At 37.7% G+C, this 15,704-nt stretch overlaps 1 protein-coding gene across 1 annotated transcript in view; it reads left to right on the top strand.

The window, feature by feature from the left end:
* Positions 1-239: 239 nt before the first annotated feature.
* Positions 240-15,704, top strand: part of Mettl16 (methyltransferase 16, RNA N6-adenosine) — a 70,323-nt gene continuing 54,858 nt past the window's right edge. Inside the window, exons 1-2 of the mRNA XM_005327922.5 lie at positions 240-400; positions 3,751-3,878. Coding sequence (XP_005327979.1) covers positions 3,751-3,878 — 128 coding nt within the window. The 5' untranslated portion in view covers positions 240-400. The remainder of the gene's footprint in view (positions 401-3,750; positions 3,879-15,704) is intronic.

The following is a 15,704-nucleotide window of genomic DNA, read 5'->3' as shown; positions in this document are numbered from 1 at the left end:
AGAAGGGCTGGGGATGTAGCTCAGGGGTAGAGTGCCTCTGGGTTCAATCCCCTGTACCACAAAACAAAAAAATACCATATTTCCTAGAAGATTCGAGAACAGGTCGCCTTTGGTGACACTGCAAAGGACCCGGTTCGATTTACCACCAATCCCCAGCCTTCTCTCAAAAAGAAGCCTCGAACGCCAGATATCGCGACAGTTTAATCTTCCTGCAGACTAGGCCATAGATATCGCGAGAGTGACTTGTCCAATCACGAGGTTAGATAGCTTCACAAGATGGCGGCGCGCTGGAAGCGTCACATCTGCGTTTCTTGGAGCTTCACGCAGCGGGTGGTAAAATTCTGAGATTGTTACAGGCCCACACCAGGCACAACGTCGGTGAGGAACATCGTTGACAGAGGTGGGTTGCTTGACACTTTGTTTGGGTTTACGATTATGGGTCACCTTGTTAGCACGACCTCTGTAACAACATCCCATGGATCGTTTAGTTTCCTCATTGTCGCGTTCTGGGCTCTTGGGGTATGTTGTCTTCGAGTCTAGAAATGGAGACCTGGTGCAGGTGGGTGTTTACGGGCGCGGGGGCGCGCTACCATGTTATGAGTGGGTGGGAGGAGTTGAAAGATGGGGTTGAAGTAGGGAAGACCCTTCGGGGCTGATGTTTAGAGAGATCTGAAACTGAGGCGGGAAGACAAATGGAGTGGGTAAGGTGGAAGGAGTAATGTGGAAGGAGTGGAGGAGCTGGAGAACTGGCAGTGGCAGGACAAGTGGAAAAAGTCGGATTTATGGGGGAAGGAGAAAAGAGAAAACGGAGCTTAGGATCGAGGTGGAAGGAATCATTTGAGAAGGAATTCGACTTTCTAAAAGCAGAATTTAGTCAAATTTACAAATTTTCATGTTAAGAAATATGGTAATTGAAGGTTAAGGGTTATGAGTAATCAAAGAAACAGAAGCATGGAAATGAGAAAGAGCAAAGAACGTCTGTGCGTCAGCCTCGAGAATACTACTTCTTTAGCTTTCTGGACTAAGGTAACCCGGGAGAAAAAGTTCCAGCCCTTGGGCTGAGCTTTTTTTTGACACTCAAAATGGGGAAGGGACTGCCAACTCATTAAGGGTAACCTGGACAGTGAAAAGAATTCCATCATTCGATCTTTCTTTTTCTCCCATCGTTCTTTGAATCAACAAATAATTAAGTGCCTGCTCTCCTAGGCCCTGTTTTAGGTTCCGGGGTATCATAGTGAACAAAGCAGTCAAAATGTTTTTCTTCATGAAGTTTATTGGCATAAGCAAAATAAATGTCTAAAGGGTAAATTCTATGTAGAAGGCTACAGTTAGAAAGTAAAATAAAAGCTAGGAAGTAAAATAAGATGCATTCATTCACTGCACATTTAAATGGGGTACTTAGGAAAGTTGTCAATGAGAAGTTGACATTTGACTAAAGACCTGAATAAGATGAGGGTACTTTCGGTGTATATATTTCTGGGGGAAGAACAGTCCAGGCACACTGACAGCAAGTGCAAAAGCCCTAAGGCATGAGTGTGCTAGACTTGATAGAAAATAGCAAGAAGACCAATGTGGCTTCTATGTTCTAGAGTAGAATAAGCCTGGAAAAGTAGATTAAAGTGGGGAGTGACAATGCTGATGCCAGGTAAGAGTTGACACCTAGGCTGGGGTTGTAGCTCAGACAGATAAAAATAAATAAAATACAGTATCATGTCCATAAAAAAGAGTTGACACCTAACTAAACTTTAAGAAATAGATATATTTAGCTTAAAATTCAGTGTTCTTGTTAGGAGGGTGGGTAGCAAAGAACCAGCTTTATTGACTCATTTTGCATCTGTTCTGACCAGAATAACTAATGCAGGAAATGAACTTGAATTTATTACATTTGTAATTAACTTGGTCATATGTAACCTCATTAACATTTGTTTCACACATGTTCAGAGTGTTATGTCAGCTATGTAGTCTTAAGTATCTTTTATTTTCTGAGATAGGGTCTTGCTAAGTTTCTTAGGGCTCACTAAGTTGCTGAGGCAGGCTTTGAATTTGTGGTCCTCCTTCCTCATGTGTACACACACACACACACACACACACACACACACACACACAAATGTGCCCATACTTTTTGTACAAATCGTTTGTATAATCATTTGTCTGTTGATGGACACTTGAGTTGTTGCCACTATTTTGCCATTGTGAATAATGCTGCTTTGACCTTGATGTACATTTGTGTTCCTGCACTCAATTCTTTGGGGGATATACCTAGGAGTGTAAAATTACTAAATATGGTACTTCTCTCTTTTTTTCTTTTTTCTTTTTTTAGATGGGGAATTGAACCCTGGGGTGTTTAACCTCTTAGCCACATCCACAGACTTTTTTATATTTTACTTTGAGACAGGGTCATTAAGTTGGTTAGAGTTTTGCTAAGTTGCTGATGCTGACTTTGAACTTGCCATCCTCCTGTTTTAGCCTACTGAGCTGCTGGGATTATAGGTATGTGCCACTGTGCCCAGCAATATGGTAATTCTTGTTGAGTTTTTTTTCCTCCCCAAACCCCCACAAATCCATTTTTAGTTCTTTACTTTTCATTAGTTTAAATTCTTGAAGGATGCAACATCACATAACTTCTGTGCCCAGTGGCCTTAGAAAGTTTGCTTTGGAATGTAGCATGAACCATGTTATTGTTTCCAAGGGCACAAGCTACCTTTCCCCAGGTACTCTGGTTTTCTTCAGTTTGCCACCAAAAGTTACTTTGTTGTTTTTTGCCTTGTATATGCAAGCATATCTCTAGCCTCATTAGAATTCAGTTTCATCTCTAGAGTAAATACCTTCAGTTTTAAGAAGAGCTGGGTGTTCCCTTTGGTTCTGGGATCTCCGCTTACAGCCAGCACCCCAGGCTTCCAAACTTTTTGAAGTCCTGTTCTCAGTAGGGCTACACCGGCTCCAAGATGACAAGAAGAGTATATGTTTAATTTATTTTTTTTCTTTTTTCTTTTTTAGCAGTGCTTGAGGCCTATGTTTAACTTTTATTTATTTTATTTATTTTTTTGCGGTACCAGGGATTGAACTTAGAGAGTCTTTATTACTGAGCATCACATCCCCAGTAGTTTTATATTTTATTTTATTTATTAAAAAAAATTTTTTTTATTAGTTGCTCAAAACATTACAATGAACTTGACATATCATACATTTGATTCAAATGGGGTACTATGAACCGAAGGGTCTTTATATTTTATTTTTGAGATAAGGTCTTCTAAATTGCTTAAGGCTTCCATTAAGTTGCTGAGGCTGGCTTCGAATTTATCATCCTCTTGCTTCAGACTCTGGAGCTGCTGGGATTACAGGTGTGTGCCACTGTACTAAGCCTGTGTTTAACTTTTTAAAGAATCACTCAACTCTTTTTTTCTATAGCAGCTGACCATTCTGTTACTTTCCTACCAATAATGCATGAGGGCTCCAGTTTCTGCACACCCTTGCAAACACTTGTTTTCTGATTTTGTTTATAATAGCTATCCCAATGGTTGTGAAGTGATATCTCCTTCTGGTTTTGATTTGTATTGCTCTAATGACTAATAGTGTTTGTGCATCTTTTCATGTGCTTACTGTGTACATTTTCAAAATGTAATTTCTACTTTCTGAGTTGAGTGGAAAAGACATGTTGGCTGTAACTGTTGACTTGGCTTCCATGATTTTCCCCATTATTGTTTTTCAACTAAATATGCTGATCTTTTACCTTTTTTTCCCCCCCTAAAGATGGCGCCAATTAAATCAATGCACGAAAGAAATAGATACAAGGACATACCTCCTGACTTTGCATATCTGGCATCCAAATACCCAGATTTTAAGCAGCATGTTCAGATAAATCTGAATGGAAGAGTAAGGTAGGTAACAGATGAAAAGTCATTAATACTGCATCATTTCTATGTGATCTGAATGGACATTATGTAATGGAAAACAAGCTAGACTGATAGAAGTAGACATTTCATTAAACATTTCCTGTGATCTTGGATAGTCACTTAACCTCCCTGGGTCGCAATTTTTTTTTTTTTGTACTGGGGATTTAACCCAGGGAGTTATATCACTGACCTACTTCCTTAGTCTTTTTTTCCCTCTATTTTTTATTTTGAGACAAGGTCTCACTAAGTTGCTGAGGGTCTCGCTAAATTGCCAGAGCCAACCTCAAACTTGTGACCTTTCTTCCTCAACCTCCTGAATGACTATAGCCTTAGGGATTACAGGTCTGCACCACTGTGCCTGGCCTTGTTTTATTTATTTATTTTTTTAAACCTGTGAAATGAAAGGATTGAGCCTGATGTATTTGGACTTTCTTTTGGGTTAAAAAAAAATTTTTTTTTGTTGTCAAAATTATTGTATGCAGAGATCCCAGAGTGATTACAGAGGCTAGGATTGTAGTCTGTGTGATCTAAAACTTGGTGATTGGCGAGAGTCTAAAGGCCTTATTTTGGGAAGTGTATGTTTGGGCTGGGGATATAGTTCAGTTGGTAGAGTGCTTGCCTTCCATGTATAAGGCCCTGGGTTCAATCCCCAGCACCACAAAAAGAGAAAAAAGAAAAGAAGTGTATGTTTATTTTATCAGAGTTAGAAAAATAATAACCATAATATCAAAACTGAGTTCATAGATATTTTACTTAAAATGTTGCTACATTTAAGTTAAAAGGTTAATTAAAAAGTAGTGTTTTAAGTAGTTTTTTTTTTTTTTTTTTTTTTTTAAAACTAGGGATTGAACCCAGGGTTGTTCTGCCACGAGCTACATCTCCAGTCCTCTTTATTTTTATGTTGATAGAGATCTTGCTAAGTTCAATGGCTGGGATTGAATTTATGGTCTTCCTGCCTCAGCTTCTCAAATTTCTGGGATTACAGGTGTATGCCACTATATGTGGTAAAAGGTTAATTTTTAAAAATTAAGAAAATATGTCAGGTGAGCTTAGTGGTAGGACACTTACCTAGCATGTAAGAGGCCCTGAGTTTAATCCCCAGTACTGGGTAGGCAGCTATTCAGAGATTGAGGCTGGAAGATCACAAGTTCAAGGACAGCTTGAGCAACTTAATGAGACCCCACTTGATAATAAAATAAAAAGGTCTGGGGATGTAACTCAATGGTAGAGTATTTGCCTTGTATGTGGGAAGCCCTGGGTCATTTTATCCCCTATAAAATGACTGCCACCAAACAACAAACTCCCCAGCAACATCCCCCCCCAAAAAGAAAAAAAATGTATGAGTGCCTTAGGAAATGGCAAAAATTATGAAAATTATGATAAAGCATATAAGGTATGTAATGATATGTGTACTGTATGCATGAAAAGGAGTTATCTCTGTGTTCCCAAATTCTGTGGCATTTATTAAGGGATTTTCTGCAAAGTGTTGTTCTTCACCTTTGGGGAGAAAGAGAAGCAGGGTTTTGTTTTGTGTGTTTTTTTTTTTTTTAAGTTCCAGGGATTGAACCCAGGGGCGCTTAACCACTGAACCACATCCCCAGCCCTTTTAAAATTTTTATTAAGAAAAAGGATCTTGTTAAGTTGCTTAGGGCCTCATAAGTTGCTGAGGCTGGCCTTGAATTTGCAGTCCTCCTGCCTCAATCTCAAACTCCTGGGATTACAGGCATGTGCTATCATGCCCAGTTGGAGCAGGGGCTTTGAAGAGAACAGGGAAGGTAAAGCAAAATAGGATCACAGAGCTTGAGGCATTTTGCTGACCTCTTTACTCCAAGCACTGTCCTTGAATAGTGTTCCAAGCAGAAGGAGCATATCCTTAGCACCATATAAAAATAAAGATATTGTGTCCATCTACAAGTAAAAAAAAAATTTAAAAAATGGGGTGGTGCTTAGGATGTGGCTGAGTGGTTATGTGCCCCTGGAATCAATCTCCAGTACAAAAAAAGGATAAAATAAATAAATAAATTAATTAATATATATTTTTTTAAAAAAAGAGAATTTTTTTAATATTAATTTTTTAGTTCTTGGCAGACACAACATCTTTGTATGTGGTGCTGAGCCACATCCCCAGCCCTATTTATTTTATTTATATATTTATGTATGTATATGTTTTAATCACTAAGAGAAGACCAAATAGATCTGTTAGCACAACATATCTAAATGAATTAAAGGCACCTGACAAATAATGTTAAAATCAATGAATATCAAATATCAACAAATATTTGTTGAGTTCATGAGAATAATTCCTCTATTAAACATGGTACTCCTGAGTGAGTGGTTCAGGCCTATAATCCCAATGACTTAGGAGGCTGAGGTAGGAGGATTGTGAGTTTAAAGCCAGCCTCAGCAATTTAGCAAGGCCCTAAGCAACTTAACGAGACTCTGTCTCTAAAATATAAAAAAGGGGGGGCTGGGGATGTGGCTCAAGCAGTAGTGCTCTTGCCTGGCATGTTTGTGGCCCTGGTTCAATCCTCAGCACCACATACAAACAAAGATGTTGTGTCTGCTGAAAACTAAAAAAAAAAAAAATATATATATATATATATATATATAAAAGGGTTGGGGATGTGGCTCAGTGATTAAGTATTCCTGGGTTCAGTTTCCAGAACCAAAAACAACAACAACAACAACTCCACAACTATATATCATACCATATACAAATGATATACTGTATTAGTCCTTCTTGTGCTGTTGTAATGGAATACTTGAGATTGGGTAATTTATAAAGAATAGAAATTTATTTCTCAAAGTTCAAGAGGCTGGTAAGTCCAAGATCAAAGCCCCAGCATTTGATGAGTGCCTTCTTACATAGTGGAAGATAGGAGGGGGCAAACTCACTTGAGCAAGTTCTTTTTATAGTGGGTTTAATTGTTGATGAGGCCTGGGCATGGTGGTACATGCCTGTCATCTCAGCAGCTTGGGAGGCTAAAACAGGAAGATCTTGAGTTCAAATCCAGCCTCAGTAAAAGGGAGGCACTAAGCAATTTAGTGAGACCCTGTCTCTAAATAAAATACAAAATAGGATTGGGGATGGGGCTCAGTGGTTGCCCCGAGTTCAATTCCTGGTACACCGCCTCTGTCTCCCCCCAAAAAATTGGTGATAAAGGCAGAGCCCTAGTGACCTAAATACTTGCTCTTAGTTCCTGCTTCCCAACATTGTTGAGTTAGGGATTAAGTTTCTAACACATGAGTTTTGGGAGATACATGCAGACCATTAGCACATATCTAAGCACTATTATAGAAAAATGAAAAATAAAAGGATGATAAATATATACTAGGTTAATTAAAGTTCTTTAAGTCAATAAAGTAGAATAGAAGGCAGAAAAGTACCAGATTAGAAAAAGAGTGAGGGGGCTGGGGTTGTGGCTCAGTGGTAGAGTGCTTGCCTAACACATGTGACTCACTGGGTTTGATCCTCAGCACCCCATAAAAGTATATAAAAAAAAAAAAAGAAAATGAGGGTGAGTTTATATCAATAAAAAGATGCTGATAAGGATGTGGAGAAAAAGGAACCCTTACATTCTGTTTAAAGGAATATAAATTATGTTACAGGCACTATGAAAAACAATATAGAGGTTGTTCAGAAAATTAGAAATAGAGCTACCATTAGGTCTAGTTATCTTATTCCTTGGTATGTATCTGAAAGAAATGAAGTCAGCATATGAAAGATAGCTGCATGCCAATGATTGTTGCAGCACCACTCATAATAACTAAGATATGGAACTAGCCCAGGTGCCTGTCAACAGATGAATGGATAAAGAAAATATGGTATATATACACAATGGAATATTGTTCATCTATAAAGAAAAATGGAATGTAGGAAAATGGATGGAAATACACCGCGTCATGTTAAGTAGAACAAACCAGATACAGAAGAGTGGTTATCTCATGTTTTCTCTCATGTGGAAACTAAAAACAAACAAAACAAGAACTGAAAGTAGAAAAGGGATTATTAGGGACTGAGAAGGGGCCTGGGGACGGGAAGAGAGAAGAGACAGAAAGTAAAAGGGTAGATGGATAGGATCAGCACACAATGTTGTGCACACGTGGAAATATCAGAGTTAATAATTATAATAAAGAATTTTAGTAACATTAAAAAGAAGACTTTTAGTATTTTGAAAAATATAATGTAGAAGTATCTTTTAAAATGTGTTTGAATCTAGGTATGATGGCACACATTTATAATCTCATCAACTCGGGGAAACTGAGGCAGAAGGATCCCAAGTTCAAGGCCAACCTGGGGAACTTAGTGAGACCCTTTCTCAAAATAAAATAATTAAAAGGACACAGGGGGTTGGGGCTGTAGCTCAGTGGCAGAGTGCTTGCTTAACATGTGTGAGACAATGTTAATCCTTAGCATTCACCTAAAAATAAATAAATAAAATAAAGGCATTCTGTCCATTTACAACTACAAAAATGAAGAAGGACTGTGGATGTAGCTCAGTGGGTAGAGCACCCCTGAATTCAGTCCCTAGTTCTGGGGAGGGGGATAAAAAATACATGTTTTACATAAATACACATAATTAAAATATGTTTGATATTATTCATAGATATTTTCCTCTTACATTTCTTATCAAATAGAAATGAACAGAGGAATGACTTACATACTTTCAAGAGTATCCACAAATATTTCAAAAACAATTATATAAAAATACTTTTTGTATGCTGTCTTCTTCTTTATAAGAAAAAGTTAAAATCTTTAACCTATTATTTAGAACTTCATTTTTTTTTCTTTTGTTTTAGCCCTGAGATGGGATCTCATTGTGTTGGCCAGGCTGATCTTTTTTTTTTTTAACACAATATCTTTATTTTGTTTATTTATTTTGATGTGGTGCTGAGGATCGAACCTAGTGCCTCACATGTGCAAGGCAAGCGCTCTGCCACTGAGTCACAACCCCAGCCCAGGCTGGTCTTAATACATTGGACTTGAGTTATTTCTTGCCTTCCTGCCTCAACCTCCCAAGTGCTGGGACTGTAGATGTACTTCAATGTGTGGCTTACAACTGACTTTTAATGGACTCATTGACAAAAACAAAATTTTCATAGGCTTTTTTTTTTTTTTTTTGGTACTATGAATTGGACTTCATCAATGAGCTACATCCACAGTCCTTTTTATTTGTTATTTTATAGAGACAGGGTCTCACTAAATTACTTAGAGGCTTACTAAGTTGCCCATGATGGCCTCAAACTTGCAATCCTTCAGCTTTAGCCTCTTGAGTAGATAGAATTATAAGGAGTGTTGCCACAGAACCTGGCTATTAATGGATTATTATTATTTTTTATTTTATTTTATTTTTTGGGTACTGTGAATTGAACTCAGATGTGCTTTACAACTGAGCTATATTCCCAGTGCGCTCTTGAGCTCTCTCTTTTTTTTTATGGTGCTGAGGATTGAATCCAGGGCTTTGTGTATGTGAGGCAAGTACTCTACCAACTGAGCATTATATCCCCAGCCCATTTCCCAGCTTTTTATTTTTTATTTTAAGACAGGGTGTCACCAGGTTGCTTAGGGCCTCACTAAATTGCTGAGGTTGGCTTTGAAATTTTGTTTCTCCTACCTCAGCTTCTCAAGCCATTGGGATTACAGGTTGTGCTTCCATGCCTGGCTAGATTTTTAAGTATACAATCCACTATGTTTTTATAACCACAGTAGGGTACAGCAGATCTCTAGAACTTAACTCATCTTGTATAACTAAAAATTTTTACTTGTTGTTTAGTAATCTTCTACGTTCTTACTGCCCCCACACTATTCTTTTCTTTGCTTCTGGAACTCTATTTTAGGTGTTTCATGTAATTGAAATCATATGGTTATTTATTTGTTCCTGACTTATTTCACTTAGCGTGTCTTCAAAGTTTATCCATGTTATTGTATATTGCAGAATTTCGTTTTAAGACTGGATAATACTAATATTCCAGTATATGTACATACCATAGTTCATATTATCTGTTCATCTGTTGATGCACCTGTATTTCATCCACCACTTGACTATTTTGAATAGTGCTACAGTGAGCATAGATATGCTGATATCTCTGAGAGCCTAATTTCAGTTCTTTTGGATAAATACTCAGAGAAGTGAGATTGCTGGCTCATGTTAATTCTAAGTTTGATTTTTTTGAATTTCAGTAACTTTAAAAAGAAGACTTTTAGTATTTTGAAAAATATAATGTAGAATTATCTTTTAAAATGCGTTTGAATCTAATGTGTTGATGCACATTTATAATCTCATCAACTCTGGAAACTGAGGCAGAAGGATCCCAAGTTCAAGGCCAACCTCTATACTATTTTCCATAGTGAAACTATTTTTGGGTAACTACTAACAGTATAAAAGCATTTCAGTTTTTCTCTGTCATCACCAACACTTGTTGTCTTTAATTTTTTTGATAATAGCCATCGTGACAGGTGTGAGGTAATATCTCGTTTTGGTTTTGAATTACATTTCGCTGATGAGTAGTAACTTTGAGTATCCTTTCAAGTATGTTGGTCAGATTTGTATGTGTTTGGAGAAATGTTTATTCAAGTTCTTTAGCCATTTAAAAATCAAGTTATTCGGGCTGGGGTTGTAGCTCAGTGGTGGAGTACTTTAGCAGATGTGGGGTACTGGGTTTGATCCTCAGCACCATATAAAAAATAAGCAAAATAAAGGTATTGTGTCTATCTATAACTAAAAAATATTTTTTAAAAATCAAATAAGTAGTTATTTTCTTTTTGAGTTTTAGGATTTCCTTATTTATTTAGGAAATTAACTCCTTAATCAAAATACATTGTATGGGTTGTTTTTATACCACTGAGCTACACCTCAGCCCTGTTTTTTGTTTGTCTGTTTGGTACTGGAGACTTTGGTACCCAGGAGTGCCTACCCACTGAGTCACATCCCCAGCCCTTTTTAATTTTTCATTATGAGAGAAGTCTTCTATGTCACTTAGGGCCTTGCTAAGTTGCTGAGTCTGGCTTTGAACTTGTGATCCTCCTGCCTCAGGTTCCCAGTAGCTGGGATTATAGACTTGTGCTACTGTGCCCAGCAAGCAAGCATGCATCTATATCTATCTATCTATCTATCTATCTATCTATCTATCTATCTATCTATCTATCTATCTATCTATCTATCTATCTGCCTATGCTACTCGTCCAGCATCTATTTCTCTATCTATCCATCCATCCTTCCATCCATCCAGGGAAAAGAACACACAAATGTATTACATGCCTAGGGCATGGGGATATTGGACTTCAACATGGTAGAACAGACCTATGATGACTATAGGAGAGAAAATGCTCTTTAGTGTAAATGACCTAGCTGTTCTTAGACATCATCTATCTTCCTGCTCATTTAAGGTTGGAGTTGTTATCTTTTTTTTTTTTTTAATTGTTGGTAGTTCAAAACTTTACACAGTTCTTAATATATCATATTTCACAGTTTGATTCAAGTGGGTTATGAACTCCCATTTTTACCCCGTATACAGATTGCTGTATCACATCAGTTACACTTCCATTGATTTACATATTGTGGAGTTGTTATCTTTGCATTGATAGAATGTTCCTCATATTTATGTATTTATGTATTTATTTATTTATTTATTAGTTGTAGTTGAACTCAATACCTTTATTTATTTATTTTTATGTGGTGCTGAGAATCGAACCCAGGACCTTGCATGTGCTAGGCAAGCGCTCTACAGCTGAGCCACAACCCCAGCCCCTGTTCCTCATTTTTATAATGGCTTTTTATTTAACTCTGTGAAATGTATGAAAGATGAATCACCAAAATGTAAACTCAAGCTAATTATGGGAAAGGAATACAAGATAAAATCTGAGATCTGAGGTGGGTTGAAGTGACATTTCTTTGCTCAGCTCTTAAGTACTCTCTTAAGGGAATAGTGGGTGTTGTAGATAGATAGTGGAGGTACTTCTATGTCAGCCATTCCAAGTACCAGTCTTGAGCGTGCTGTGAGATTTCAGGTAATTCTCTTAGTTATACAAAAAGAAGTATAAAAGGATGTAGATTAAATGGTTGTCATAAGGTTAGCAGTAATGCATGTATAGCACATTGTAGGCACTTGCTTAATGATTCTCATTGTTTTTAACCTTGGTATAATTAAGATGATGAATATTGGTCATATGATATCTTTTCTTCCCTGCACCTGTCATTGCTTTGTTCTGATCATATCAGACTCTGCAGTTAGGTTTTAGTTTGTGCTTTTTCATAATAACAGCTTCATAGGGACAGCCTGCATTTTACTTGAATTTTAGTTGAGTTTGAAGATGGTGTGACACTTATCTGATTTGTCTAAACCAAAGACCCATTATTGGTGCTTGGGTAACTACCATTTTTAGCACCTCAGTGATGATGCAATAACTAGAAAGCAACATCCGAAGTAGAGTTGGGACTTTGGCCTTTGTTGTTACTAGATCAGGTTCAGTATCTACAGTATTAGAATGGTGGTTGTTTCATCCATGTATAGAAATGTATCCTTCCTCTGGGCATGGTGGTACAAGCCTGTAATTTCAGCCCTTGGGAGGCTGAGGCAAGGTCCAGGTCAGCCTGGAAAAATTAGCAAGACCCTTTCTCAGAATTTAAAAACATTTGGGACATAACTCAGTGGTTAAGCACCCTTGGGTCAGTCCTCGGTACTGGGGTAAAAAAGGTGTCATTTCAAAAGCCATTTATAATGTAATACTGTGTTCATCTGCAGGGAAGGAGTCCTGGGGAAACCGAACTTGAGTGTGTTGACAATAGGCTGTTTTGTGAAGCTGGTTGTGTTAAACAAATAACAAAGACTGATGGAATGAATAAATTACTGATTTCCACATGATATCTAATTTTAGTTCCTAGGCTTCCCTGTGATCTTGGAAATGAGAATTAAAAAAAAGATCTTGCCTATGTTCAGGATTTTTAGTGTCTCAGGTGTTAATGTGTCCTAGATACTTAAATAGTGAAGTTGGATGACTAGACTTTGTCCTTCAAAGTCTGACACTAGGATTAATGTATATATTTTTTTAGAAGTAAAGTAAGAACATTTTGCTAACATAGTCTTAAGAATCAGCTCTTCAGTTTTCAATTGATGTCTTGTGTATTTTGATGATTAGGGTATAGTTCTTCATTAATAAATTATGTTCATCAGTGAATAGTATAAATATTTTTTGAAAACAAGGGTTGTTTATATAAACAACAACTGTTTGAAGCTTCAGTGAAAACATAATTGTATTGCTGTTTCTCTTGCCCTGAATGTCTCATGAAGCTGTGTGATAGAATGCTCAAGCTGCAGCACTGTCTTTTGGTGATTGCTATCACTGTTGGAAAATCTTGATTTGGTTGTCAACAGAATTGGCCCTCTGTCATAGAAAACAAGTACTCTGGAACCAAGAATCTGTTTTCCTTTTTTTTTTTTGAGTGTATGGTGCTGTGGTTTGAACCCAGGGCCTCATACATACTGGCTCTGTCACAGAGTTACACCCTAGGCCTTTCCAAAATTTTATTTTGAGATAGGGTTTTACTAAGTTGCCAAGGCTGACTTGAAACTTGGTGATCATCCTGCCTTGGCCTCCCCAGTATGTTTTTAAGAATTTGACTACTTTAGACTCCTCATATAAATGGGATCATTAAGTATTTGTGACTGACTTATTTCAGAGTAATGTCCTCAATGTTCATCCACGTTATAGCATATGATAGGATTTTCTTTTTAAAGACTGAATAGTATTCCATTGTATGTGTATACATTTTCTTTTTCTTTTAGCTGTACTATGGATTGAACTAAGGAATGCTTCAACCTCTGAGAAACACGCCTAGTCCCTGCCCCCAAACCTGCCTTTTTAAATTGACCTAGGGTCTCACTAAGTTGCCAAGATTGACCTCAAAATTGTAATTCTCCTACCTCAGCCTCTTTAGTCCCTGGGATTACAGGTTTGTGCTATAGTGCCTAGCTGTATATACAATTTTTAAATTTTCTGATGGACATTTAGATTGCTTTCACCTCTTGGCAATTTTTTGCAATGAACTTAGGTATGTAATGTATCTTATATAAATGTATCTTAGAGATCCTTAAGGGGGGAGGTGATGACCAGCATCTCATTGGGGGGTTCTTCTTGCCCAGGAGAATGTAAGCCACCCTAAAATTTAGAGTCTCAAATAATTAGTGAATAACAAAACGCAAATATTCAGAAGCATATTTACAAACGTGGAACACCTGATAGATCTAGTCCGTATAAGCTCTGGAACTAGACAGAAAAGATGGCTCCGATGGTTTATTTAAGGGGGTACAACAAAGTCAGGGATAAGGTTTCAGGGTGGAGTCTTGCTTCCTGATGTCTTGTAGTCAGCAGGTTGATTGACATCTTGGCAAGTCACACCCATCCCAGCTGCTATGTGGACCACTGCAGAGCGGGATAGAAATTCACACTGTCCCTGGTCAATTGACCATAAATTATATTCACTGGTCATTCCCAGACACCAAATGTTTCTATCCACTAGGCTTCCATGTGTGGTGACCCACATGCAACCCATGGGTGGCTTGTGACAGATCTTATTTTCAATTCTTTTTTTCCTTCATTTTAAAAACTTGAAGTTGTATATATTTAAGGACATATATTTATTGGTGTGTGTGAATGTATGTGTGTGTTCTTTTTTGTGGTAATGAGGATTTTTATTTTGAGTTAGGGTCATAGTATGTGGTCTTTTGTGACTTTTTCTTGACTTTTAAACATATCTAAGTCTTTCATTAAAAAAATTAATAAAGCCTCTCCATTAATCTACTACTATTACTCCATCTTTCTTCTTTCCTATACAATCCAACTTCTTAAAAGAATTATATGTATGCCGGGTGTGGTGGCACTTACTTGTTGTTTTAGTCAGCTTTTTTGCTGCTGTAGCTAAAGGATCTGACCAGAAAACAACTATAGAGTGGGGAAAAGTGTATTTGAGGGCTCACAATTTCAGAGGTCTTAGTCCATAGAGGGCTGGCTCCATTTCTCAGGGCCTGAGATGAGGTTGAACATCATGGTGGGAGAAAGTGGTGGAGGGAAGCAGCTCATACCATGGTGATGAAGAAGCAGAGAGAGGGCGGGGGCTGGAACTCAGTGGCAGCATGCTTGCCTAGTATATTAGAGGCACTGGGTTTGATTTTCATCACCGTATATAAAAATAAAGGTCCATTGACAAAAAGAAAAAAAAAAAAGAGGGGGAGGAGGAGGAGGAGGAACTATTAAAAAAAGTAGGGCTGAGGTTGTAGCTCAGTGGCACTGGGTTCAATCCTCAGCACCACATAAAATAAACAAATAAAATAAAGGTATTCATATTCTCTCCATCTATAACTACAAAAAAAATAAAAAAGAAGAAGAAGAGGAGGAGGAAGAGAAGGAGAAGGAGAAGAAGGAGAGAATCCATTGGCCAGATAAAAATATACCCAAAGCCATGCCCCAATTCCTGCCTCCTCCAGCTATACCTTACCACTTAGTTACCACTTAATCCCGATCAAGATTAAATCACTGATTGGGTTAAGACTCTTAAAATCCAGTCATTTCTCCTTTGAACCGTCTTGCATTGTCTCACACTTGAGCTTTTGGGGGACACCTCACATCCAAACCATAACACTTGTAATCTCAGAGACTGGGGAGGCTGATGGAAGAGGATCATGAGGTCAAGCCAACTGCAGCAATTTAGTGAAACCCTATCAAAATAAAAAGGACTGGGGATGACTTCATGGTTAAATGCCCCTGGGTTCAATCCCTGATACTGCATCCCCTCCCCTCAAAAAGGGAATTATTTG

The sequence above is a fragment of the Ictidomys tridecemlineatus genome, chromosome 3 (assembly GCF_052094955.1).
Source record: "Ictidomys tridecemlineatus isolate mIctTri1 chromosome 3, mIctTri1.hap1, whole genome shotgun sequence".
NCBI lineage: Eukaryota > Metazoa > Chordata > Mammalia > Rodentia > Sciuridae > Ictidomys > Ictidomys tridecemlineatus.
The sequence above is the reverse complement of the archived record's forward strand: the minus strand, read 5'-3'. Positions and strand labels throughout refer to the sequence as shown.